The 21,807-nt window shown below is 55.8% G+C and overlaps 2 protein-coding genes across 6 annotated transcripts in view; both read left to right on the top strand.

Annotated features, from left to right (window-relative positions):
• SYNGAP1 (synaptic Ras GTPase activating protein 1) overlaps positions 1-16,641 on the top strand; it is a gene marked incomplete at both ends in the record, with an annotated part of 29,435 nt that extends 12,794 nt beyond the window's left edge. Inside the window, 14 exons of one of the 5 annotated variants that reach the window (XM_084228444.1) lie at positions 1,309-1,462; positions 1,683-1,781; positions 3,284-3,910; positions 4,044-4,188; positions 4,401-4,545; positions 6,012-6,248; positions 6,392-6,593; positions 6,714-6,892; positions 7,499-7,540; positions 7,929-9,003; positions 9,726-9,899; positions 11,379-11,584; positions 12,722-12,812; positions 16,495-16,641. In XM_084228444.1, coding sequence (XP_084084570.1) covers positions 1,309-1,462; positions 1,683-1,781; positions 3,284-3,910; positions 4,044-4,188; positions 4,401-4,545; positions 6,012-6,248; positions 6,392-6,593; positions 6,714-6,892; positions 7,499-7,540; positions 7,929-9,003; positions 9,726-9,899; positions 11,379-11,584; positions 12,722-12,812; positions 16,495-16,641 — 3,523 coding nt within the window. Of the gene's footprint in view, positions 1-1,308; positions 1,463-1,682; positions 1,782-3,283; positions 3,911-4,043; positions 4,189-4,400; positions 4,546-6,011; positions 6,249-6,391; positions 6,594-6,713; positions 6,893-7,498; positions 7,541-7,928; positions 9,004-9,725; positions 9,900-11,372; positions 11,585-12,708; positions 12,813-16,494 lie in introns of those variants that run through there. The other 4 variants (XM_084228443.1, XM_084228447.1, XM_084228445.1 and 1 more) reach the window with 4 other exon arrangements.
• A 2,954-nt stretch (positions 16,642-19,595) lies between these two features.
• ZBTB9 (zinc finger and BTB domain containing 9) lies at positions 19,596-20,993 on the top strand (the record flags this gene model as incomplete). The annotated part of the gene is made up of 1 exon (XM_084229014.1): positions 19,596-20,993. The coding sequence occupies exon 1, from the start codon at positions 19,605-19,607 to the stop codon at positions 20,991-20,993; it is 1,389 nt and encodes a 462-aa protein (XP_084085140.1). The 5' UTR covers positions 19,596-19,604.
• Positions 20,994-21,807: the final 814 nt, after the last annotated feature.

Genomic DNA, 21,807 nt, shown 5'->3' with positions numbered 1-21,807 from the left:
TGACAGAAAGGGGAGGGGAGGCTGTAGGGTTAATCCATGGACTGAAGCATGAGGAAGAAACATTCAGAGAGGGCCAGAGGGTCTCCGAGGCCAGGGCGGGTTTGAAGATCTCTGATCTGTTGTCTGTTCTTGGGGTCCTTCTCAGGGTTCCCCCCTCCCCCAATCACTTCCCTGGTCGATTCCCGTTCCTTCCTTTCCCCCCCCATGTCTGGCCGCCCCCAGGATTGGGCAGGTAGGGAGGTTGGGCTAGGTGAGTCACACCTTCCCCTGCCCCCCTCCCCTGTCGCCGGAGCTGGATTTGGGGCCAGCGGGGGGTGAGGGCCTGGTATTCCTGGCCGCGGGGGCGGGGGGCCGGGGGAGCGTCGCGCTGACGGCAACGGAGCCCGAATGACGGGGCTGCTATAAATAGCTTCATGGAGGCTCCCACACCCGAGCTCCCCCTCCCGCTTTCCTACTGCTCGCTACTCTTCATCCCCTAGCCACCTCCATGCCTCTGGCTCACCACCTCGTTCCTCCTGCCCTGTGCCCCGTCCTCCATTATCCTCAGCCCCTCGCTCCGGGCTCTCCAGCACGGCCCGGCCCGTATTCCCTCACCCTCTCTCTGCCCTGGGCCTCGGCCCTCTCGCCGGTTGTCCCTCCTCATCCTCCCCCCCACAGCTTTACCTCCCCATCCCTCGTCTTCCCCAGGCCCCATTTTTAGTCTCCGGCCTTCATTCTCAGTCTTTCCTGCCCACAGCTTTCTCTTATTTCTTATGATTTTTACTCACTCTTTTGTGATTCTGCTAAAACTTTTCCTCTCACTTCACTCCTCCTTTCAGTCATTAAGTGTGTTTTAGGCACTAGCTGTAAGGCTGGCCCAGGGAAGTACCTCACCTTCTTTGTACTTTTGGTTCTTTTACCTCTGTGCTCCTCCTTTTATTGAGGTTCTGGTTTGGGGAACCACCTAGAAGCCCCACCTAGAAGTATTCCAGGCCCACCTTGTGTTGTTTTTTTTTTTTTTACTGTCATGGTCCATCTCAGGGTTGAGATATTTCTAGGTGTTTCCACTCCAGACAACCCCTCATATGTGAACTGGGGTGGGGGAGGAGGGTGTTTCTTACAGGGTTCTGGTGTCTCTCACATCCCTCATGTCCTTTTCCAGGGTAGCCTGGGTTTCTTTGTGTCTGTTTCTTGCTGGGAGGGGTGTTAGGGGTGTTCAGGAGACTCTTCCCCCAAGTTTCCACCCTAGAGCCAGGTTGATGATGCAGAGCCCTGGGTGTGTAAGAAGAGTGGAGGGCCCTGATCCCTTCTGAACCTTCTATCTGCCAGGGCCCGGCTGATGCAGAGTTTTAAAGAGTCGCACTCTCACGAGTCCTTGCTGAGTCCTAGCAGTGCGGCTGAGGCCTTGGAGCTCAACTTGGATGAAGATTCCATTATCAAGCCTGTGCACAGCTCCATCCTGGGCCAAGAATTCTGTTTTGAGGTACTAGGTCTAGTGGGCAGGGGTGATGGAGGGTAAGGGCAGAAGGACCTGTAGAAAGCGGCACTGGTGGGGATTTAAAGGAATCAGAAGCCTCTGGGCCTTGTGGAAAGGAGGCTAGAGGACTGGCATGGAAGGGGTGATGGTGGAGTCTCCGGTCCTTAAGAGTCACCTCCTTTCCTCCGGTCCTAGAGCCTCATCTCAACTCCACACCCCTCTCTAGGTAACAACGTCGTCAGGAACAAAATGTTTTGCCTGTCGTTCTGCGGCGGAAAGGGACAAATGGATCGAGAATCTACAACGAGCAGTAAAACCCAACAAGGTATTGGAAATAAAGGGGACACAGTATGGGCAAGGCAAAGTTTAAGGGGAAGCTAGGGACCAGGTATATGTGCTGCCGAAGCAAACACTGTAGGGACCTAGGGAGGACAATGAACTAGAGGAGGGGAGGTTTGGGTGAGGAGGGGACCTGAATGAGCAGGAGGTGACCACATTTCTCTGAGTCCCCAGTTTCTTTTCCCTTTCTACCTTATGATCTGTCTCTACCGTGGCTATCAGAGAGCGTTGATAGGGCGCTGGGAGTCCTGGCCAATCTTCCCTGCTGCAGGAAAGTTTCACTGATTGTCTTGACAGGGGGTGGCCCAGCCCCTGCTTACAGTGTTTCTGTAGAACACAGTTGTCAGGTAGTCATGGCTCTCAACCAACCTTGGTTTCTTCTGTGAAATTGGTGGGGATGGAGTTGGGACTAGATGATCCCTAAGGTCCTCATGGCTCAGACATTCTCTGAGTCTATTCCCTGCCAAGACTTCTACTTCCCAGGAGAAATGTTCCCAGTTTTGTCAGCTATTCTCTGCAGTCCAGTTTCTACTAAACTCGCAGTCTTGGTGATCCCCCTCTGGGGAACCCTTCTTTATTAACGTCCTTCCTAAAGAATTAATCCAAGATGCTAGATGCAATCTAACTAACCCATGCAGAGTCCAGACAGGCTCCTCCTTTCAGCACCCTGCATCATCACCTGAAACTCACATGAGCTTGTGGTCAACTGTGTCCTCCAGGCTCTGTTCACACTAATAATTTAGCCTCATCCATCCCATATTATGCAGTTTTCTTTCTTATTTCAATTCTGATTGTCTTTGAAGGACTTCCCAGTCCTCTCCTTGATACTTTTGTTGTTTTACTCTAGCATTTAAAATCTTTCCCAGTACTGAATCTATGTCTGAGGTGTGACCTGCCCTTCTGTGTTAGTTTCCTAGGGTTGCTGTAACAAATCACCACAAATTGGGTCACTTAGATAGCCCTGTGTATCTGCTCATAGTTCAGGACAGCAGAAGTCCAAAATCAAGGTGTGTTGGCAGGGCTTTGGTGCTTCTGAAGCTCTAGGAAGAATTCTTGTCTTTCCTTGCCTCTTCATAGCTTCTGGTGACGGCCAGCGATCTGTGGCATTTCTTGACCTGTAGCTGCATCTGTCTAGTTTCACTTCCACCTCTACATAGCCATCTTCTGTGTGTCTGATCCCTAAATCTCCCTCTCCATGTAAAGGGCAGTGATTGGATTTAGGGTCCACTCTTCTCCCGTGTGACCTCACCTTAATATGATTGCATCTGCAACGACTTTATTTCCAAATACGGTCACATTCACAGGCTCTGAACAGACATGAATTTGGTGGGGGGCAGGAGGGAGTCACTAGTCAGTCCAGTACATACATCCTCTACCTATGATTGCTGTCTCATAGAGCATCTCTCACTTTGTCACTCTCTCTCCTCTTTTGGTGTCTGCCTCTCTGCCCCGTCACCTTTATCCACTGTGCCCACCCCACCATGCCAGGACAACAGCCGCCGGGTGGACAACGTGTTGAAGCTATGGATCATAGAGGCCCGGGAGCTGCCACCCAAGAAGCGGTACTATTGTGAGCTCTGCCTGGATGACATGCTGTATGCGCGGACCACCTCCAAGCCCCGGTCAGCCTCAGGGGACACCGTCTTCTGGGGTGAACACTTCGAGTTTAACAACCTGCCAGCTGTCCGTGCCCTGCGGCTGCATCTGTACCGTGACTCAGACAAAAAGCGCAAGAAGGACAAGGCGGGCTATGTCGGCCTGGTGACTGTGCCTGTGGCTACCCTGGCTGGGCGCCACTTCACAGAGCAGTGGTACCCCGTAACCCTGCCAACAGGAAGTGGGGGCTCTGGGGGGATGGGGGGCTCAGGTGGGGGAGGAGGCTCAGGGGGTGGTTCAGGGGGCAAGGGCAAAGGAGGCTGCCCAGCTGTGCGACTGAAAGCACGTTACCAGACGATGAGTATCCTGCCCATGGAGCTGTATAAGGAGTTTGCAGAGTATGTCACCAACCATTATCGGATGCTGTGTGCGGTGTTGGAGCCTGCCCTGAATGTCAAGGGCAAGGAGGAGGTTGCCAGTGCCCTGGTGCATATCCTGCAGAGTACAGGCAAGGCCAAGGTGAGCACTGTAGCCTCAGGAAAAGTTCACCTGGGAGGGCACTCGCTTGGGAGAGTTGGTGAGGATAGGACACTTCTGCCTTCGTGAGCTTGAGTTGTCCAGAGATTGACCCTTGGATTTTCCTGGGTCCCAGGACTTCCTTTCAGACATGGCCATGTCGGAGGTGGACCGGTTCATGGAACGTGAGCACCTCATATTCCGCGAGAACACGCTCGCCACTAAAGCCATAGAAGAGTACATGAGACTGATTGGTCAGAAATACCTCAAAGATGCCATTGGTATGGCCCACCCTCAGGTCATCTTCTTCCCAAACCTACCAGATGTCCACCCTAACCCCAGACCCCGCAACTCCAGACCCCAAGTCCTCCCCTTCTCAGCTTGGTACTGACTCCTGCCTCCAACCACCCGATTCCGAGATTCCCTCAACCCAGGCGGCCCCTGTCCCTGCCCTCGGAGAGTATGACCACCCCTTGTTGTACTCCCACCCCAGGGGAGTTCATCCGTGCTTTGTACGAGTCTGAGGAGAACTGTGAGGTGGACCCCATCAAGTGCACAGCGTCCAGTCTGGCAGAGCACCAGGCCAACCTGCGAATGTGCTGTGAGTTGGCCCTGTGCAAGGTGGTCAACTCCCATTGGTGAGACTGGGAACGCTGGGTTGGGGGGCTTGGGTTGGGGGAGTCGTGTGTTCATCTGTTCATCCATCTGTCCATCCTCAAAGAGGACTGAGTACCAACTATGGGCAGAGTGTTATGGAGCAGACAGACAGGGATGGGGCCTGAGCAGTGTCCTCAGAGGGCCTCCACCGGAATGAATAGGGACAAGTTGCATACACACAAAGCCATAGAACAGCTGCAGTATGTGTTATGCGCCAAGTATGCAAGTATATGGGCCTCCCTTTTCCCCTCTCCCCGCAATTCAATATAAGGTCAGAGCAGACAGCTTTGGTTGAGGTCATGGAAGGCTTCATGGATGAGGTGCCCCTGGGCTTTGAAGTCGGGTCATGCTATATGGATGTTGTGGGCAATGAAGACATTTCAGAAGAAGACTGCGGGACAGGAACATACACGCAGGTTGAAACCCAGGGACAGCAGTTAGCACAGGCTTAATGGAGCGCATGGCTCGTAATGGAAAGTGGTAGATGGTGTCTAGACAGGAATTGGAGTTAGAATCTGCGAGGCCTCCACGGACAGGTTAAGGAGTTTATTGGTAGGAATGTTGCTGGTGCCCAGAAGTGTTGTGATTGAGAGATTAATCCCTAAGTAGAGTTGGGGAGGGGATGACTTGAGCAGGGAGAATGAAGCCCAGGTTTGGGGGCGGTGGGGAGGGCTACTGTAATGGGACATGCGCGGAAGTCAGATTCTGAAATCAGGATGGCGGCAGGAAAAGTAGAGGAGGCTGCTGCAAGGACCTCTGAGAAAAGGACCAGCTGGAGTTGTCAACTGATTGTAAAGGAGGGGGTGTGTCTGCAGGGAGTCTGGGATGATGCACGAGTTTGGGAGACCTGCGGCCTCATTGACAGAACCAGGGAAGTCAGGAGGAGCCCGTGGTGGTGTGGGGGCGATGGTGAGCTCCACTTTACAGAGTCAGAGTTTAAGGTGTCAATGGGACATTGACGTGGAACAGAGAGTGGGGGAGTGACATCTGAGCCATTCCAGGGACTGGGGATCATGCCTGGGCACCTCCATCCCCATTTCCCTGGAATCCAGAAGAGTTGGGGGGTCCGAGCTCCCTGTAACTCAAGTGACCCTCCATCTCTCTCCCATCTCTGTCTCTCCCTGGTGTCTGTTTTTCTTCTCCTCCTCTCCTTGCCTCTCTCACACACCCCTCTGTCTTTCTCCTGCGTGTCTCTCTCCCCTCACCTCTCCCTCTCCATTTCTCTCCCCCTGATCTGTCTGGCCCCTCTGTCATAGCCCTCTTCTTCTAGCAGCCTCCCGTCTTCCTCCTGCAGTCCCGCCCTCCCTGTCTCTCTCACCTGTTTCCACACCTTCACCTCCTACCACCCCCCTCAGCATGTTTCCTGGAAGCTGAGGGTCTCTGGGGCTCAGTCCCGGTCTCTCTCTTTCTTTCTCTCTCTCTCTGTCTCCCCACCCCTTCCCCCCAGCGTGTTCCCGAGGGAGCTGAAGGAGGTGTTTGCGTCTTGGAGGCTGCGTTGTGCAGAGCGGGGTAGGGAGGACATCGCTGACAGGCTGATCAGTGCCTCGCTCTTCCTGCGCTTCCTCTGCCCAGCCATTATGTCGCCCAGTCTCTTTGGGCTCATGCAGGAGTACCCAGATGAGCAGACCTCACGAACCCTCACCCTCATCGCCAAGGTCATCCAGAACCTGGCCAACTTTTCCAAGTGAGGGAAGCCTCAGGCAGGGCGGGGGAGGATAGGCTGGGAGTGGCTGGGAAGGGTTTCCTGAGTCCCCAGAGACCCTGAGACAGGGTTGGGTGTGAGGCCTTCTGTGTATGTGACCTCTGCCTTCTGGATGCCTTGACCAGGTTTACCTCAAAGGAGGACTTTCTGGGATTCATGAATGAATTTCTGGAGCTGGAATGGGGTTCCATGCAGCAGTTCCTGTACGAGATCTCTAACCTGGACACGTTGACCAACAGCAGTAGCTTTGAGGGTTACATTGACTTGGGCCGAGAACTCTCCACATTGCATGCCCTCCTCTGGGAGGTGCTGCCCCAGCTCAGCAAGGTCAGCAAATGCCCCCAGAAGGGAACGAGTAGTGTCTCACCACTACTGCCCCAGTTCAGACAACTGAGGCACTCTTAAAGCTGGGGACTTAGTCTCTAGCTAACAGCCTTACTTTTTCAGGAAGCTCTCCTGAAGCTGGGTCCATTGCCCCGGCTCCTCAATGACATCAGCACAGCTCTGAGGAACCCCAACATCCAAAGGCAACCGAGCCGTCAGAGTGAGCGGCCCCGGCCTCAGCCGGTGGTGCTCCGGGGCCCATCGGCTGAGATGCAGGGCTACATGATGCGGGACCTCAACAGGTGAGCGCCATGGGACTCCCACCCCTGGGCTCCATGTGCAGCTCTCTAGGGCTAGAAAGAAAGGAAAAAGGGGCGGGTTCTCAGCGAAAGTGGTAAGGAGACAGGAACAGTCAGCGGTTAGACTGAGAATCCTTTAAAGCTAAAGTGAACAAGAAACTGAGAGGCCACAGGACAAGTGCAGGGGCTTCTGCAGCTCTGGCTTGTAAGCCACGGGGGTCTGCCTGCCAGCTCTGCCTCGCCCCGCTGCCTGCCCGTGCCCCTCCCAGAACTGAGCTCAGCCAGTACCTGCTGGATCAACCAGGTGGTATTAAAACATTCAAATCTCGGTACTGGTTGGTAAATAAGCAATACCCCAGCCCTGACCAGACCCCCTTGGGCCTTCCCACCATCCAGTATGAGAGAAGTAACCCCTGGACCTTCGGGGGCGCCGTGCCTCACTGCTGCTCATTGTTTTGATGACCTCCCTGCTTGTTCCTCTGCCCGTGTCTCTGCCTCCATGACGCTGTACCCATTCCACCACTCCCACCTCCTCCCATTCGTCCATGCCTTTGCCCACCTCTCTCCTTCTCTCTGTCTGTGCTCGCCCCTCTTTCCATCTTTCTCCAGCTCCATCGACCTTCAGTCCTTCATGGCTCGAGGCCTCAACAGGTGAGGGGCTTTCCCCTCCCCCCGCCCTCAGCTCCTCTCCTGTCTGCTCCCACCTCCCACTCCAGTGGCCTTCACCTTCCTCCTCTCCTCTTCTCCTCCATGCACCCTCATCTCCTCCATATCTGCCCAGACCTGCCCCTCATCCCTTCTTTGGCTGCCCCATCTCCCTTCCTCTGGGCCTCACTCCCTTCCTGGAGGGGGCTTGTTTTCTCCTTTTATCCCCTCCCATCCTACCTGCCTCCCCTTTGCAGAGCTGCCACTGCCAGCTCTCAGCCCTTCCCTGTGGGTCCCACCTTTCACCCCAAGGCCTGTGCTGGACCTTAGCGGACTCACTTGCCAGTAGCCTTAGCTTGACCTCCCATTTGTGTGCCCCCTTCCCTTCCGACAGCTCTATGGACATGGCTCGCCTCCCTTCCCCAACCAAGGAAAAGCCACCCCCACCACCCCCTGGTGGGGGAAAAGACCTGTTCTATGTGAGCCGGCCACCCTTGGCCCGTTCCTCGCCAGCATACTGCACGAGCAGCTCGGACATCACAGAGCCGGAGCAGAAGATGCTGAGTGTCAACAAAAGTGTCTCCATGCTAGATCTGCAGGGTGATGGGCCCGGTGGCCGCCTGAACAGCAGCAGTGTGTCCAACCTGGCGGCTGTTGGGGACCTGCTGCACTCAAGCCAGGCCTCCCTGACAGCGGCCTTGGGGCTGCGGCCTGCGCCCCCTGGGCGCCTGTCCCAGGGGAGTGGTTCGTCCATCACGGCGGCTGGCATGCGCCTCAGCCAGATGGGTGTCACCACGGACGGTGTCCCTGCCCAGCAACTGCGTATACCCCTCTCCTTCCAGAACCCTCTCTTCCACATGGCTGCTGATGGGCCAGGCCCCCCAGGGGGCCACGGAGGGGGCGGTGGCCATGCCCCTCCCTCCTCCCACCACCACCATCACCACCATCACCACCACCGAGGTGGAGAGCCCCCTGGGGACACCTTTGCCCCATTCCATGGCTATAGCAAGAGTGAAGACCTCTCCTCAGGGGTCCCTAAGCCCCCCGCCGCTTCCATCCTCCACAGCCACAGCTATAGTGATGAGTTTGGACCCTCTGGCACTGACTTCACCCGTCGGCAGCTCTCACTCCAGGACAACCTGCAGCACATGCTGTCCCCTCCCCAGATCACCATTGGTCCCCAGAGGCCTGCCCCCTCAGGGCCCGGAGGTGGGAGTGGTGGTGGGGGCAGTGGTGGGGGTGGTGGGGGCCAGCCACCTCCGTTGCAGAGGGGCAAGTCTCAGCAGTTGACGGTCAGCGCGGCCCAGAAACCCCGGCCATCCAGCGGGAATCTATTGCAGTCACCGGAACCGAGTTATGGCCCTGCCCGTCCACGGCAACAGAGCCTCAGCAAGGAGGGCAGCATTGGGGGCAGCGGGGGCAGCGGTGGCGGAGGGGGTGGGGGCCTCAAGCCCTCCATCACTAAGCAGGTAGGTGAGGGTGAAAGGAAGGCCAGATGGGTGAGGACCAGGGAGGGAAGAAGGGAATGGGTTGGGGAGGTGGGTATAGAATAGTCTGTGGTTTGAAGTTACCATTTTCTTACTTCCTTTCTTATTTTTCATTTTTCATTTTTTTTTTAAGATTTATTTATTTGTACATACAAGAGCTGGGGTACAGGCCAGAGATGCGGGGGTGAGGGTGAGAGAGGATTCACCAGAGACAGAGTGGGGGGCAGAACAGGCAGACTGACTGAAAAACACTGCTGAGGGGAGCAGCGGGTGAGTCAGGAGAGGTCTGCTGCACCATGTGGGTAGCTCCCTGGCTGGCCGGGGATCAAACTCATGCTGCAGAAGCCACAGATTGCTTCATAGGGCGGTGCTTAACCCCTTGCACCACCAGGGAGGCCCTCTTATCTCCTTTCATTCATTAATTGTGGAGTATTTAATGCACTGGAGATGGCACTGCTATGTGCTGTGTGCTGTTCTCAGCATTATGGATGTGGCAGCGTACAACAGACAAAAATCCCTGCTCTCATGGAGCTCATATTCCAGAGGGGAGACACAACAAATCACTCACACAGCACTCACAAGGTTATCAGTGCCAGAGCAGGATTGGTACTAGCATCTCGTTTGGCAATGTTACCTCCCTCTAAATGCACCCTGCCTTTTCCCACTTTTCCTCTCTCTATTTGTTCCATCTTGCCTTATCCCAGCATTCGCAGACACCATCCACGCTGAACCCCACAATGCCAGCCTCTGAACGGACAGTGGCCTGGGTCTCCAACATGCCTCACCTGTCGGCTGACATCGAAAGTGCCCACATCGAGCGAGAAGAGTACAAGCTCAAGGAGTACTCTAAGTCGATGGATGAGAGCCGGTTGGACAGGGTACGCCTTGCCTTCCAAGCCCCAAGCTCCTGTCCCTTCCTCTGTGCACCGGTCACTCCAGTCATTTCCAAGGGGAACATCCAGGGTCAAGTGGTTATGGTGGAAAGAAGAGACAGACCTGACTCCTAACCCTCAGAAGACGTCAGTCTGTTATTAAGGGAGAGCACATACAGTCAGTCTGTCGAAAAGCCTATTTCAACTTTTGTGGGTTATACTTATCCCAGCCTATCTGGGAGGAAACATGGTCTAGATTAGGCTTATCTCCAGGTCTTCTCCGGGGAAAATGTAAGCCCTGGCTTCTGGGATTGCTCCAAAAAGGGAAAGTTCTTTGCCACCAGTGTGAGCTGATCAGCTAGGCAGGGGCAGAGGGGTTGCAGTTGGACTACTAGTGATACCTGCTTCTCCAGTCACTGTCCCGTGGAAGAGGATGTGTATTGCCCTCTGTGTGGAAAGGACATCCGGACTCTTGGCTGGTGGTGGCCCAGAGCAAAACACAGCAAGACCTCTGGGGCACACACGTATAACTTAATAGAAGGTTCCTTGGGTAAGCCGTTGCTGCCAGGACCCTGAAGAGGGTGGCTATAAGATTAGGTTACATGTAGAGAAGGTTATGAGTCCAGCTTGGGATAAAAGAAATGTGGGGGTCATGAATTAATGCATCACCTTCGCATCTAGAATGGGTCAATTATGCATGTACCCTCCTTGGAGGATCAAAGGGTAGTCTCAAATAATATTTCCTGCTCTGTGATTCAATGAGGAATTTATTAAGGAAGACTCTAGACTAGTACTGTGCAGTAGAGCTTTCTGCAGCAATGAAAACTTTCTATGATCTGCACTAATGCTATGGCCACTGGTCACATGTGGCCAGGGCAGTCAAGGAATTCTAGATAGCTGCACGTGGCTACTGTGTTGCATAGCACCGCTCAGGATTTGTGAGCCAACAGGGAACATAAAATGATTCTAAGTCCTTCAAGGCCAAATTACAGTCACTATCAACAGAAAGGCATTCCTGGAGGCTCAGCTTGGGCCTCACTTGAAGGCCTAGACTCTGATCTCTAGGACAGAGTCTTCTCCCCAGCCAGTGCCTTTTCTCCCTGGGCCAACTCCATGTGCTCTGGAACCTGGGTTTGGGCTGCAGAGTCATCTTAATCTTAAATTTCTGGGTGCAGTCGCTTAAGGTGTGCTCATGACCTGCCTAGCTCCCCGTGTGGGACCTGTGTGTCCAGATGCACATGTGAAGGCTTGTGAATGTCCCTCAGGGTGTGGGAGTCTGACCTTGCTCCACCATGAGGGAACCTCAGCTCGATGGAAGGGCCTTCTGAAGTGTGTGTGTGAGCACCAGGCAGGAAAAGGGCTAGCAAAGATGGCTGGGATGTCTGTCATACTTGGCTATGCTTGGCAGGGAGGGATGGAGGCTGGGTGGGTCGGGGTGAGGCGCCCCTCACAGTGCGGGGTCTTGTGCCCGGCGGGCAGGTGAAGGAGTATGAGGAGGAGATCCACTCATTGAAGGAGCGACTCCACATGTCCAACCGGAAGCTGGAAGAGTATGAGCGGAGGCTATTATCCCAAGAAGAACAGACCAGCAAAATTCTGATGCAGTATCAGGCCCGACTAGAGCAGAGTGAGAAGAGGCTAAGGCAGCAGCAGGTGGAGAAGGATTCACAGATCAAGAGCATCATTGGCAGGTGAGGGGCGGCCCGGGAAGGGGTAGTAAGGGGGAGCCTGAGGTTGACTAGAGAGCTCCCCTCCAGCTCCAGCTCCTCTCCCCAAACTCCGGACACCACGGGGAAAGCTCACTGCCCTACTCTCATGGATGCCACCCACTTGCCCATCACCAGATGGGGAGCAGCCTCTTGCTTAGTGCATTAAATATTCTCTTACTGAATCCTGACCTCCCTCCTGATAGAGTAACTTCTTGCGCCCTTGGAAAATGTGCCTGTTGCTGTCCAGCCATCACTATGGGTTTGGACCCAGCCCAGGCTGGTGCTCCCACTGACCATCTCGACCCAGCCTGTGCTGTTTACCCCAAACCTCAGCGGGGATCCCTAAACACAGTAGCCGGTGACCATCCCCTTCCTCTCCAGCCTTGGAGAGGTGTCCTGTGAGAAAGTGAATGACCCTCATTTTAGTCTGTGCACATTTTCAATTATTCTGCCAAGACCTGGGCTCCAAGGAGGCATCTCCACAAAGGGGTCAATTATCTTGAGAACTGATTGGGACCCTATACCTTACTCCAAACAGAACCAACTTCATTTTGATCCATTCTAAATGTGTCTTGAGGTAAGATTAATTAGAAGAAAAAGACTTGACTTGAAACTTTTCTTACAAACCACTGCTCTAATTTATATCCTTTAATTTTGATATCCTCTAATTGAAGTCACCTTGAGAATTTTCATCAAAGGCCAGGAGATGCTGGAAATAATAATGATCGTAGAGACCCCTCCGGGCTAAGGGGTACCCCGGGGACTGCACTGGAGATGGCTGAGGTTCAGTGAGGTGGAGTCGGGGATGGAGAAGCCAGGTCTTGAGCCATGCAGGGTCTGTGCGAGGGCACCGTGGTGAGGGGGAGGCTAGAGGGCTGGGATGCCTGGGTGGTAGAGGTTTTGGGGTACAGAAATACCTCCTTTATAGGGACATCCGAAAGCCTCTCGAAATAGTTGAGTAACAGGGAGTCTTGGGTGGCCATGGAGGGATTTTGAGGGAAGGGGAGGATGCCCGAGGCTTTTCCAGAGAGCTGAGGGGGGTCCCTTGGGATCAGGAGTCCCATAGGCAGGCTCGGAGCCCGTGCCCGCCACTAACCCCACTGAAGCCCGTCCCTTCAGGCTGATGCTGGTGGAGGAGGAGCTGCGCCGGGACCACCCCGCCATGGCTGAGCCGCTGCCTGAACCCAAGAAGAGGCTGCTCGACGCTCAGGTGGAAATTACAATGTCATTTATCTTCTCCGTGTCCCATCCCCATCCATCCCACTGTCCTTCGTGCACTCACGGCAACAGCCACCCTAGCCCCATCACCATCTGTCTCTCCCGTTGTCCTCCATTTGTCCACTGGCTGCTGTTGACAGCCCCCCCCCAGTTACCCCCATCTTCATGCCATCGTCTGTGCCTTTGTCACTCCTGGCAGTGTCAGCCCACCCCTTGTGCCTCCAGAACCCCCCTCCCCGGTCTTTCTTTCCTACTGCTCTCTACGTCTCAGGACCTCTACCAGAACCTCACTCTCTGCCCAGAAAGTTCCTGGGTCTCACCCATTTCTGGAAGACCTACCTCTCCTTTGTCTGCTCTGTTCAAGTCAGGAAGTTCAGCTGCCCCTGAGCCGTGGCCAGGAGGCCTAGAAGCTGCATTTAGCTAGAGTGGAGCACAGGGCAGTATGACTTCAAGTTGCCCAAGGCTCTGGATGACGCCCTGGGTACTTGAGGTCCCCTCACTGCTGTTCCCTTGGCTTCCCAGTTTGCCTAACTCCTCGGCAGCTCCCGCATAGCTTCCTCTTCCTGACTCTTCAGATCTTGAAGGCCTCTCTCCCTGTAACCTCCCTTTCCCCTCACTGTGTAAGCGCAGCTTCTTTTGGCCCTTTTCTCCCTCTGGTCCTCACACCTGCCTCCCTGTCTTCTCACCAGCCAGCTTGTAGGACCCCTTCCTGCACTCTCACCCTCGCTCTCCCAAAATTCTGCTCACTTTCCCACCCGTGCTCCTCCTTTCTCTGCTCTGACCGCCAGGCTTCCCCACCACCACCAAGGCTCCTGACCCCATGACCCCACTCTTTCCCCCTGCAGCTCCTCATCAGGTAATTCTCCTGGTTCCGCTTTGACCACGGGCGGAGGACACAGGGGGAGGTGACTCCGGACCACTGCAGGTTGGTCGTGAAGCCCTCTCCCCTCGACTCTCTGGAGCCTCTCCCCTCTTTCACTGCTGCCCTCCACACCCGAGAGCCATCACAGACCCTACCTCCTGACACCTCCTGCTCAGATGCATCTCCCAAGGCACTACCCAAAGAGAGCACTTCCTGCTGCCTCCAGACTCTGCAGTGACACCTTGCCAATACCGAGCAGTGTACCCGAGAGGGGCCCAGCACACTCCCAGCTCACAATCCTGTTCGTACAAGACCCACCCCCAGCCTCCTCCTGACTCAGTCCTCTTCCTCTACCTCTCCAGTGTATGTCTGTCACCCCCCATTTCACCAGAATGTCCTTGGGGGTTGGGACACTGGGGGGGTGGGGTTTGTTAAAGGGGTGGAGGTGATGAAGGGTTGGGGACCCTGGCTATGGGGGCTGTGCTGCAGCAGGTAGGTTGGAGTTTCCTCCTCCTATCCTAACCTTGGTTCTCTACCCCTCCTTCCTTCCACCCCTCACCTGTTTCTCTCTTCCTCCTCCCTTACGTCTCTGAGGTAGAAGGCGTCTGGGCCATTTAGCCTCATGGGAAGGGAATTAGGAGTGTGTAGTTAACTTCAGGAGGCTTTGCAGGGGCCCTGGCACAAAGATTCAGGACAGCAGGCAGAGTGAGTAGAACAAGGAGAAGGAGCAAGAAGTCAAATGTTAGGGAGTGGACTGGCCCATATGGTGTGAGTGTTGGAAGTGAAGTATCTTCCTAGATAAGCTCATGGTGCTCGGTAGCCATGTTCATTCCCAGGCAGAGATGCTGGAACAGCATGTTAAATCACCTCTTTAGTCCTCTTGTCAGAGCTCACATCCTGGGGTTACTCATGCCACTCCCCCCCCCCCGCCCCTGTCACCCTGTGACCTTGCTGGACACATAATTCTACCTAAAAAGCCAGTAAATGAGAACCTGTCAGCTACTGACATCATTTCTGAGATGCTTTATTTTCTGTGGGGTTGATCTGCAGTGGGCAGTGGCTCCTCACACTGTAATTTTAACTCTCTGCCTGCCCAGCCTCTCTGTCAAAGTAGTTAGTGATCAGTAAACAGATGCGGAAAGGCACCAGGGGACCTCACCATTTAAAGGACTCCTGCAGCGAATTCTTTTGTAAAATGAATAATGGCACCCTCATTTATCTGCTTTCTAAATTTGGGCCCATGGGGGTGTAGAGGGCATGCCTGTGTGCTGTCGCCAGCAGACAAGCAGAGGGAAGGGAATCTGAGGTTTCCTTCCCCTGCTCTCATGCCACACTCAGGATCCCCTACCATACGCAATTTCCTCTCGCTGTCGTGTGGAAAGCGTTAGAGATGCTCAGCACGCTAAGAGGGCGGCTTTGCTGAAGGCGGGGCTCTGGTGACCTACTGAGAGGTGAGCTCTTTGACTTGGAAGGCAGAGCCGATCTGGGGACCTCTGCTTGGAATGTTTTGTATCCTTTAGAGATACGGTCAGACATCACTACGTTGCCAGGCCAAATGTGCTGTGGCCCAGGAAGTAATCTGGGCAGTTTTTCTAAACCACTTTCAGGTATTTGTCCCTCTGCCGCCCAGCCATTCCTTTAAAAATGAATCTTCTGCCTGTATTTTAAAAAGCCAAGTGAGCGATTAGAAATGTAGTGTGGGCAGCTTTCTTCTCCAGCAGAGGAACGGGAGCTAGGGCTGAGGGCAGGAGCCAGAGGTTGGCCCAGGAGCGGCAGGAGGTGGCAGAATAGGACCATGGGTAGGAGCAGGGTCTGGAACCCCTCACCCTCTAACTGGGAGCCCAGGGAGAGGGGCTGAAAGGAATGTGGGGGTGGGAAGGAATGAAGCCAGTTTCTGCTCCCCGGGACACAGAGATCACAGAGATCGGAGCATGCTGTGTCTCCACAGAAGCTTCTAGACATTCCTGCCCTGAGCATTAGAGAGGCAGCCCTCCCACAGTTCTTTCCCTTCCCACATCACTTCCCCGAACCCCCTTCCTTTCCCCCCAGTACAGTTAAACCTCTGTAATTTGGAATGTTATATTTGAGAAGATGGCCACTCTGAATAAGTGACAAAACTGAATGACAGTGTCTATTTAATGAAATGCATGTCTTCAAAATATATACAGTAAGTAGAACTCGATGAATAAGGCCCTCAGGGAGCATGTGTGAAAGAATAGCGAGCTTTGAAAAATCTGTTTTCTAGCCTAGGTTAAATATCCCCTCCTACAGACACATTTTCACTATTAATTTGTTTAGTACACCCTTTCTTCACAGATAAAGGAAAACTCGAGCCCGGTTTTTGTTCAAATTATGACAAAATTCCAAATCCATGGGGGTTTGGATTAATGAGGTTTTGCTGTACTGCCTCCCCTTGTTCCCTCAACAGGAAGTTCCTACCTCGGATTGGGGGTGCTCTGGGAGGGGTTCAAAGAGGAAGGTGGGCTGAAGGTGGGCCCGGGATGAAGGGTTAGGTGGGGGGCGAGGCTGGAATTTGCTTCTTTTGAACTGGTTTCCTGGTGTGACTGGGTTGAAGGCCCTAATAGGAGTCTGGGGTGAGGTTCTCTTCTCTCTCTCGTCCCAGAAGATGTAACTTCTACTGCAGGTGAGAAAAAAAACAGGAGGATGGGGTGGGGGGATGTCTGGGAGGAGGAGGTGGGATGTGGGATATGGAATGGGCTGGCTAGAGGGGAGGCCATACTTAGGGGGCTGGCACCCAGGCCCCCGCGAAGCGTCTCAATAAGTCCGCGCTCTCCTCTTTGGTGTCTTGCAGGAGAGGCAGCTTCCCCCCTTGGGTCCAACAAACCCGCGTGTGACGCTGGCCCCACCTTGGAACGGCCTGGCCCCCCCAGCCCCACCCCCCCCACCCCGGCTGCAGATCACCGAGAACGGCGAGTTCCGAAACACCGCGGACCACTAGCCCACCCAGCATCAGACCTTCTCCCTCCCCATATACCCCACCCCGGAACAGCACCAAACCACCAGGACTGGACGTCACCGAGGGACAGCGGGATTGCCTCCCTGAAAGCCTCCTTGGGGGGCACCAGTCCCCCACACCCACTGCACCATTTCCAGGCGGGAGATTGGGGACCGTTAGTTGTCCCCTTTTCCTTCCTGTTGGGGTGCTGCCCCCTGTGACCCCCAGGGACCCTTGCCCCAGGACACCACCTACCCCACACAGACCCCTTCACTCCGGGGTGCTATCCCCATCCTCTGCCTCATCGTTCCCCTGAGCACTGGGGGACAGACCCTCGCCCCCACCCTGGGGGTGTGGCACCTCCAAACTTTCAACTTCAGGGTGATTTTTTAGCAGTAACCAGAGCTGACAATCTTAATTCCCCTCCACCGCCCCATTTTGGCCTCCCCTGTCCCCCTTGTTATGGGGAGGGGACCCCAGGTGAGGGGGCCCTATTACCCCTTGATTTCTCAGGAGCGTCTGGGGGGGCTCAGCACGCACAAATTCCTTCTCCTCCTACCACTCTTAAATTTACGCCCTCCCCACCCAGAACCCAGATGGGGTGGAGGGGCCACCGGGGCAGGGAGGGGGCGGCAAGGGAGGAATGGGAGTTGTCTCCCCTTCTTCCCATACCTGATCTGCTCTTGGCTGGTCCCAGAGCGGGGTGAGGGGGCTTATGCCCCCCCCTCCCCCAGTGTGTTGGGTGGGGTGGAATTGAGGTTAGGGTGAGGGGTTAGGGTTTAGGAGGGTGTGTGTGTTGGGGAGGACAGACTCCTTGATCTGTGCCCTCCTGACACACGCAGTCCCTCCTGCCCCTCCCCTCTCTCTTGGTCTCTACTCCCAGGGGGAGGGGGGAATTTACTCTAGGAAAAGCCATGTCTCTCTCCCCCAGGGTGGGGGGACCTGTGTTGGAGGAGGGGTGTTGGGGGCCCCCTTCCATGACTCTGTTCCCTGGGGGAGGTAGGACAGGGCTGGGCTTCCCTCTCATCCTCCCCCCACCCCCACCCCCAATCTCCCTCCACCTCCCTCCCTCCCGCCAGCTCCACAATTTTTTTCGGTGTTTCTCTGTACATAGCTCTCTGGCGGGATAGGGGAGGTAGGATGGATGGGGTTTGGGGTGGGTAGGTCATGGGAGGGGAGAAGCCCCTCCTTGGAACCCCCTCTTCCCTGACTGCTGTCCCCTACCCAGCCATGCCCCCTCTCCCTTCTTGCGTTTGGTATTGAGATTCTTCCCAGACTCCACCCTTCTTTCTTTTGTATGGACAGTTCCCCTTCAGTCCCATCCCCTACACACAAACACCCAGCCGGGGCCAACTTTATACTTATATAAAAGTTGTAAATATGTGAAATTTTATCCCTGTGCCCTTTCCTTGCTTCCCCAACCTCAGGCCCTATCCCGGGATCCCCTTCCTCCTCCCTTCTTTGGCTGTTGTAAAATTATCTGGGGTTTGTACTGTACATATCCGGGGTGTGTGTGTGTGGGCTGGGGGCAACCCCTCTGTACAGAGCTTCCTGGCCCCCCCTCCCCACCCGACGGCTCCCTCCCCACCCACAACCCTAAGGGTAGGGAGAATATCTTCCTACCTGTTTTATTTTGTTTTCTCGTTCTCCCGCCCCACCCGACCCCCAGCCTTCTCAGCCCCTCCATCAGTGTCCCGTTTTCTCCACTCCCAGCCCCAGTTCCTTTTTTTCTGGAGTGTGTGGTGAAACAGAAAACTCATGTTTAATAAACGGAGATTGTTCTTTTATTGCTGTGCTGACTTTGCTCGGCTGGGACCACGGGGTGATGGGGTCAGCCTGCCGGGGAGAATCCGCGTCTCCCGGAGCATCTCCCGCCCGCCGGGGAGCGTCTGCTGTCGGGGCGGGGCCCTGCCCCGGCCACACCGGCCGCGCTCTCCCCGCGCTGCCCCGCGCGCGCAGCAGGAGCGGAGGCCGGGGCGGCGGCGCTGTCCGATGCCATCCCAACACCTGCTTCAAGCAGCCTGGTTAAGCCCGGTGAGGAGGCTCCGCGCAGGGGGAAGGGGCTCCGGCACCTGGGCTCACGCGGGCTCCAGCCCCTGCGCTGCCGCTCGCCGGCCTCGGGTCCCGGGAGCAGGGTGGGGCGCAACCCCTGCCCGCGGGCGGGGGGCGCGGTGATGCGGGCAAAGCCTAGCCCCCCGCACACAGTAGGTGCGGGTTACCCTCGGCCTCTCCGCGCTCGCTGGGGAGCAGGCGGCCCCCGCCACCCCGGGTGGCTCGCGGGGCGCCCCGCAGCCTCAGCGCGAGCTCCCGAGCCAGCACCCGCCGCGGGCCGGGCGGGCGGCCTCCCGCCGGCGCCGCCCCCCGCCCGCGCAGCCAATCGGCGCGAGGCTTGTAGAGCCGCGCCCTCCGATTGGCCGCGGCCGAGCCCTCCCGGCGTCGGTGTCCGGCGGGAGGCGGCGGCTTCCGGCCGGGACGGCGCGGCCGCGGCAGAGGCGCTCCGGGGCCGAGCGCGTGCGTCCCGGCGAGGGTGTGGCGGCGAAGGGCGGCCCGCCGGCGCTTGCGGCCTCCGGCGCCCGCGGCTTCCCAGGGGCCGGGCTTGGCGGGCTTGGCGAGGGCGACGAGCGGCGGGCAGGAGCGTCCCGGGCGGCGCGGTCGGGGTCGTGGCCGCGGGACGCCCCGCGCCTCCGCTGGACCTGGACGCGGCGCCGGCCGGTGTGTCGTGTGGTTGGTGGTTTCGCTTTCTTGGCGGGGGCGCGCGCGGGACTGAGCGGCGCGGCCACCACTGACGGAAAAGTTTCCACATTCCGGGGTTCGGGGAGGCGGGTGTTGTTTGAGAGACACGGTTCTCCGAATCCAGGGCTGCCGTGACACACCCCCGTCTCTTTCCTCCACAGCCTTCATTCCGCGTGGAGCCCGCCCCGCCCCGCCACTCGGTCCCCCGGGATCCCGCTCTTTCGGAGAAGGCCATGGATACCTCGACGCCTCTGCCTCCCGTAACCCCCTCCCCTATCGGCTATCCAGCCCCGCGGACTATCCAGATCGAGTTCCCTCAGCACAGCTCATTGCTTCTGGAGTCCCTGAACCGCCACAGGCTGGAAGGAAAGTTCTGTGATGTGTCCCTCCTGGTGCAGGGCCGGGAACTTAGGGCGCACAAAGCGGTGTTGGCAGCTGCCTCTCCTTACTTCCATGACAAGCTTCTCCTGGGAGATGCTCCACGTCTCACTCTGCCCAGCGTCATTGAAGCTGATGCCTTTGAGGGGTTACTCGAGCTTATTTATTCAGGGCACCTCCGCCTGCCACTGGATGCTCTCCCTGCCCACCTCCTTGTGGCCAGTGGCCTCCAGATGTGGCAAGTGGTAGATCAGTGCTCAGAGATTCTCAGAGAACTGGAAACTGCAGGTGGTGGAATTTCCACCCGTGGAGCAACACTTCTCTCCACCACAACGTCTGCAGGAGGCTGGTGCATTCGCTCTTCCCCTTTCCAGATCCCAGGGCAGTCTTCTGCTTCTACTGAGAGCCCAGCTGTAGGGGAGGGCAGCGACCTGGGAGAGATTTTACAGATTAAAGTAGAAGAAGAAGAGGAGGAGGAGGAAGAAGAAGAAGATGAGGACCAGGGGTCGGCAACACTCTCTCAGACTCCTCAGCCCCAGAGAGTACCAGGGGGTCTTCCCCACCCTCATGGGTCCCACCCACTGCCCATGTCTACCACTCCCCACAGGCTTCCAGAAGGTGAAAATGCACCCCTTGAGCCGCCTCCTCCTACACTGACCCCCAAAATCTTCTATATTAAGCAGGAACCCTTTGAGCCTAAGGAGGACAAATCGGGAGGTGAAACTCAGTCTGGAGGTGTAAAGGAGGAGACCAAGGTGTTTCCTGGAGGGTATACAGAAGGAAATGGGGAGCGAGGGTTCTTATTGCCCTCAGGAGCAGGGGCCACCGCTGGGGGAGGTGGGCCATCCTGGAAACCAGTGGATCTTCATGGAAATGAAATTCTGTCAGGGGGTGGAGGACCTGGGGGTGGGGGGCAAGCTGTACACGGACCTGTGAAACTAGGGGGGACACCCCCTGAAGATGGAAAACGCTTTGGTTGCTTGTGTGGGAAGCGGTTTGCAGTGAAGCCAAAGCGAGATCGGCACATCATGCTGACCTTCAGCCTTCGGCCATTTGGCTGTGGCATCTGCAACAAGCGCTTCAAGCTGAAGCACCACTTGACAGAGCATATGAAGACCCATGCTGGAGCCCTACATGCCTGTCCCCATTGTGGTCGTCGGTTCCGAGTCCATGCCTGCTTCCTTCGCCACCGGGACCTATGCAAGGGCCAGGGCTGGGCCACTGCTCACTGGACTTACAAATGAAGACTTAGCCCATACACTAACTTCTGGACAAGCAAGCCACTGTGGCTAATGGGTATATACCCCTCACTACATGTCACCCCAGTCTTGTATATTGTGATCAGGCCAAGAGGATAGATAAATGATGAACCTCTTGTTCTGGGCCATGGGGCTCAACTTGGTAGATTTGGAAACTCAGATTTCTGATCTAACCCCAGGTTTTGCTGATTACCCAGCAGGAAAGTGGTTTACGGGCTGTCCGTAAATTGATCATTTGCCCATAATAGACCTGTTCGTATAAGAAACCTAATTTCAGATTAGAAGTTTATTGGGTGAGAGAAGAGTTAGAGCAAAAAGACATAATGGCAGATGTTTCATTTAGTCTCCGCAAGGAGTTAAAGGAGCTGGTCTCCATCTAGGGGTGTGTTTAGTTTAGCATTCTAATAATTCAGAGACTAAGCTGTAAGCTCTGCACGCGCTCTCCACTGAAATGGCGTGAGCAGCGTTCTTTCTATGTACTTTCGTTGTATTTTTCTGAAGCCCCTCACGTTATAACTTCACCAGTAGCTTCCTTCCCAACACCTTTACTTTTTATGTTGTAGTTGAGCACTTTAACAAATTGGACATTCCACCTGTCATTCCTAGGACCCTCTTACTAGAGGGTATTCCCCCTATAGCCTGTGCCTCTTGTCTACCTTTGACCACCACTGATCACTCACATTGATCATGGTGACTGGACAGCATCCAGTGAACTCAGGAGATGGCCACTGACCTCAGTGCTCTCAGGGTAGCGCCACTGCTCTGAATGCGTGGCCGTGGTCAGAGGGACTCAGGGCTG

This window comes from Talpa europaea, assembly GCF_964194135.1.
Source record: "Talpa europaea genome assembly, chromosome: 2".
In the NCBI taxonomy this organism is placed as follows: Eukaryota; Metazoa; Chordata; class Mammalia; order Eulipotyphla; family Talpidae; genus Talpa; species Talpa europaea.
The sequence above is the reverse complement of the archived record's forward strand: the minus strand, read 5'-3'. Positions and strand labels throughout refer to the sequence as shown.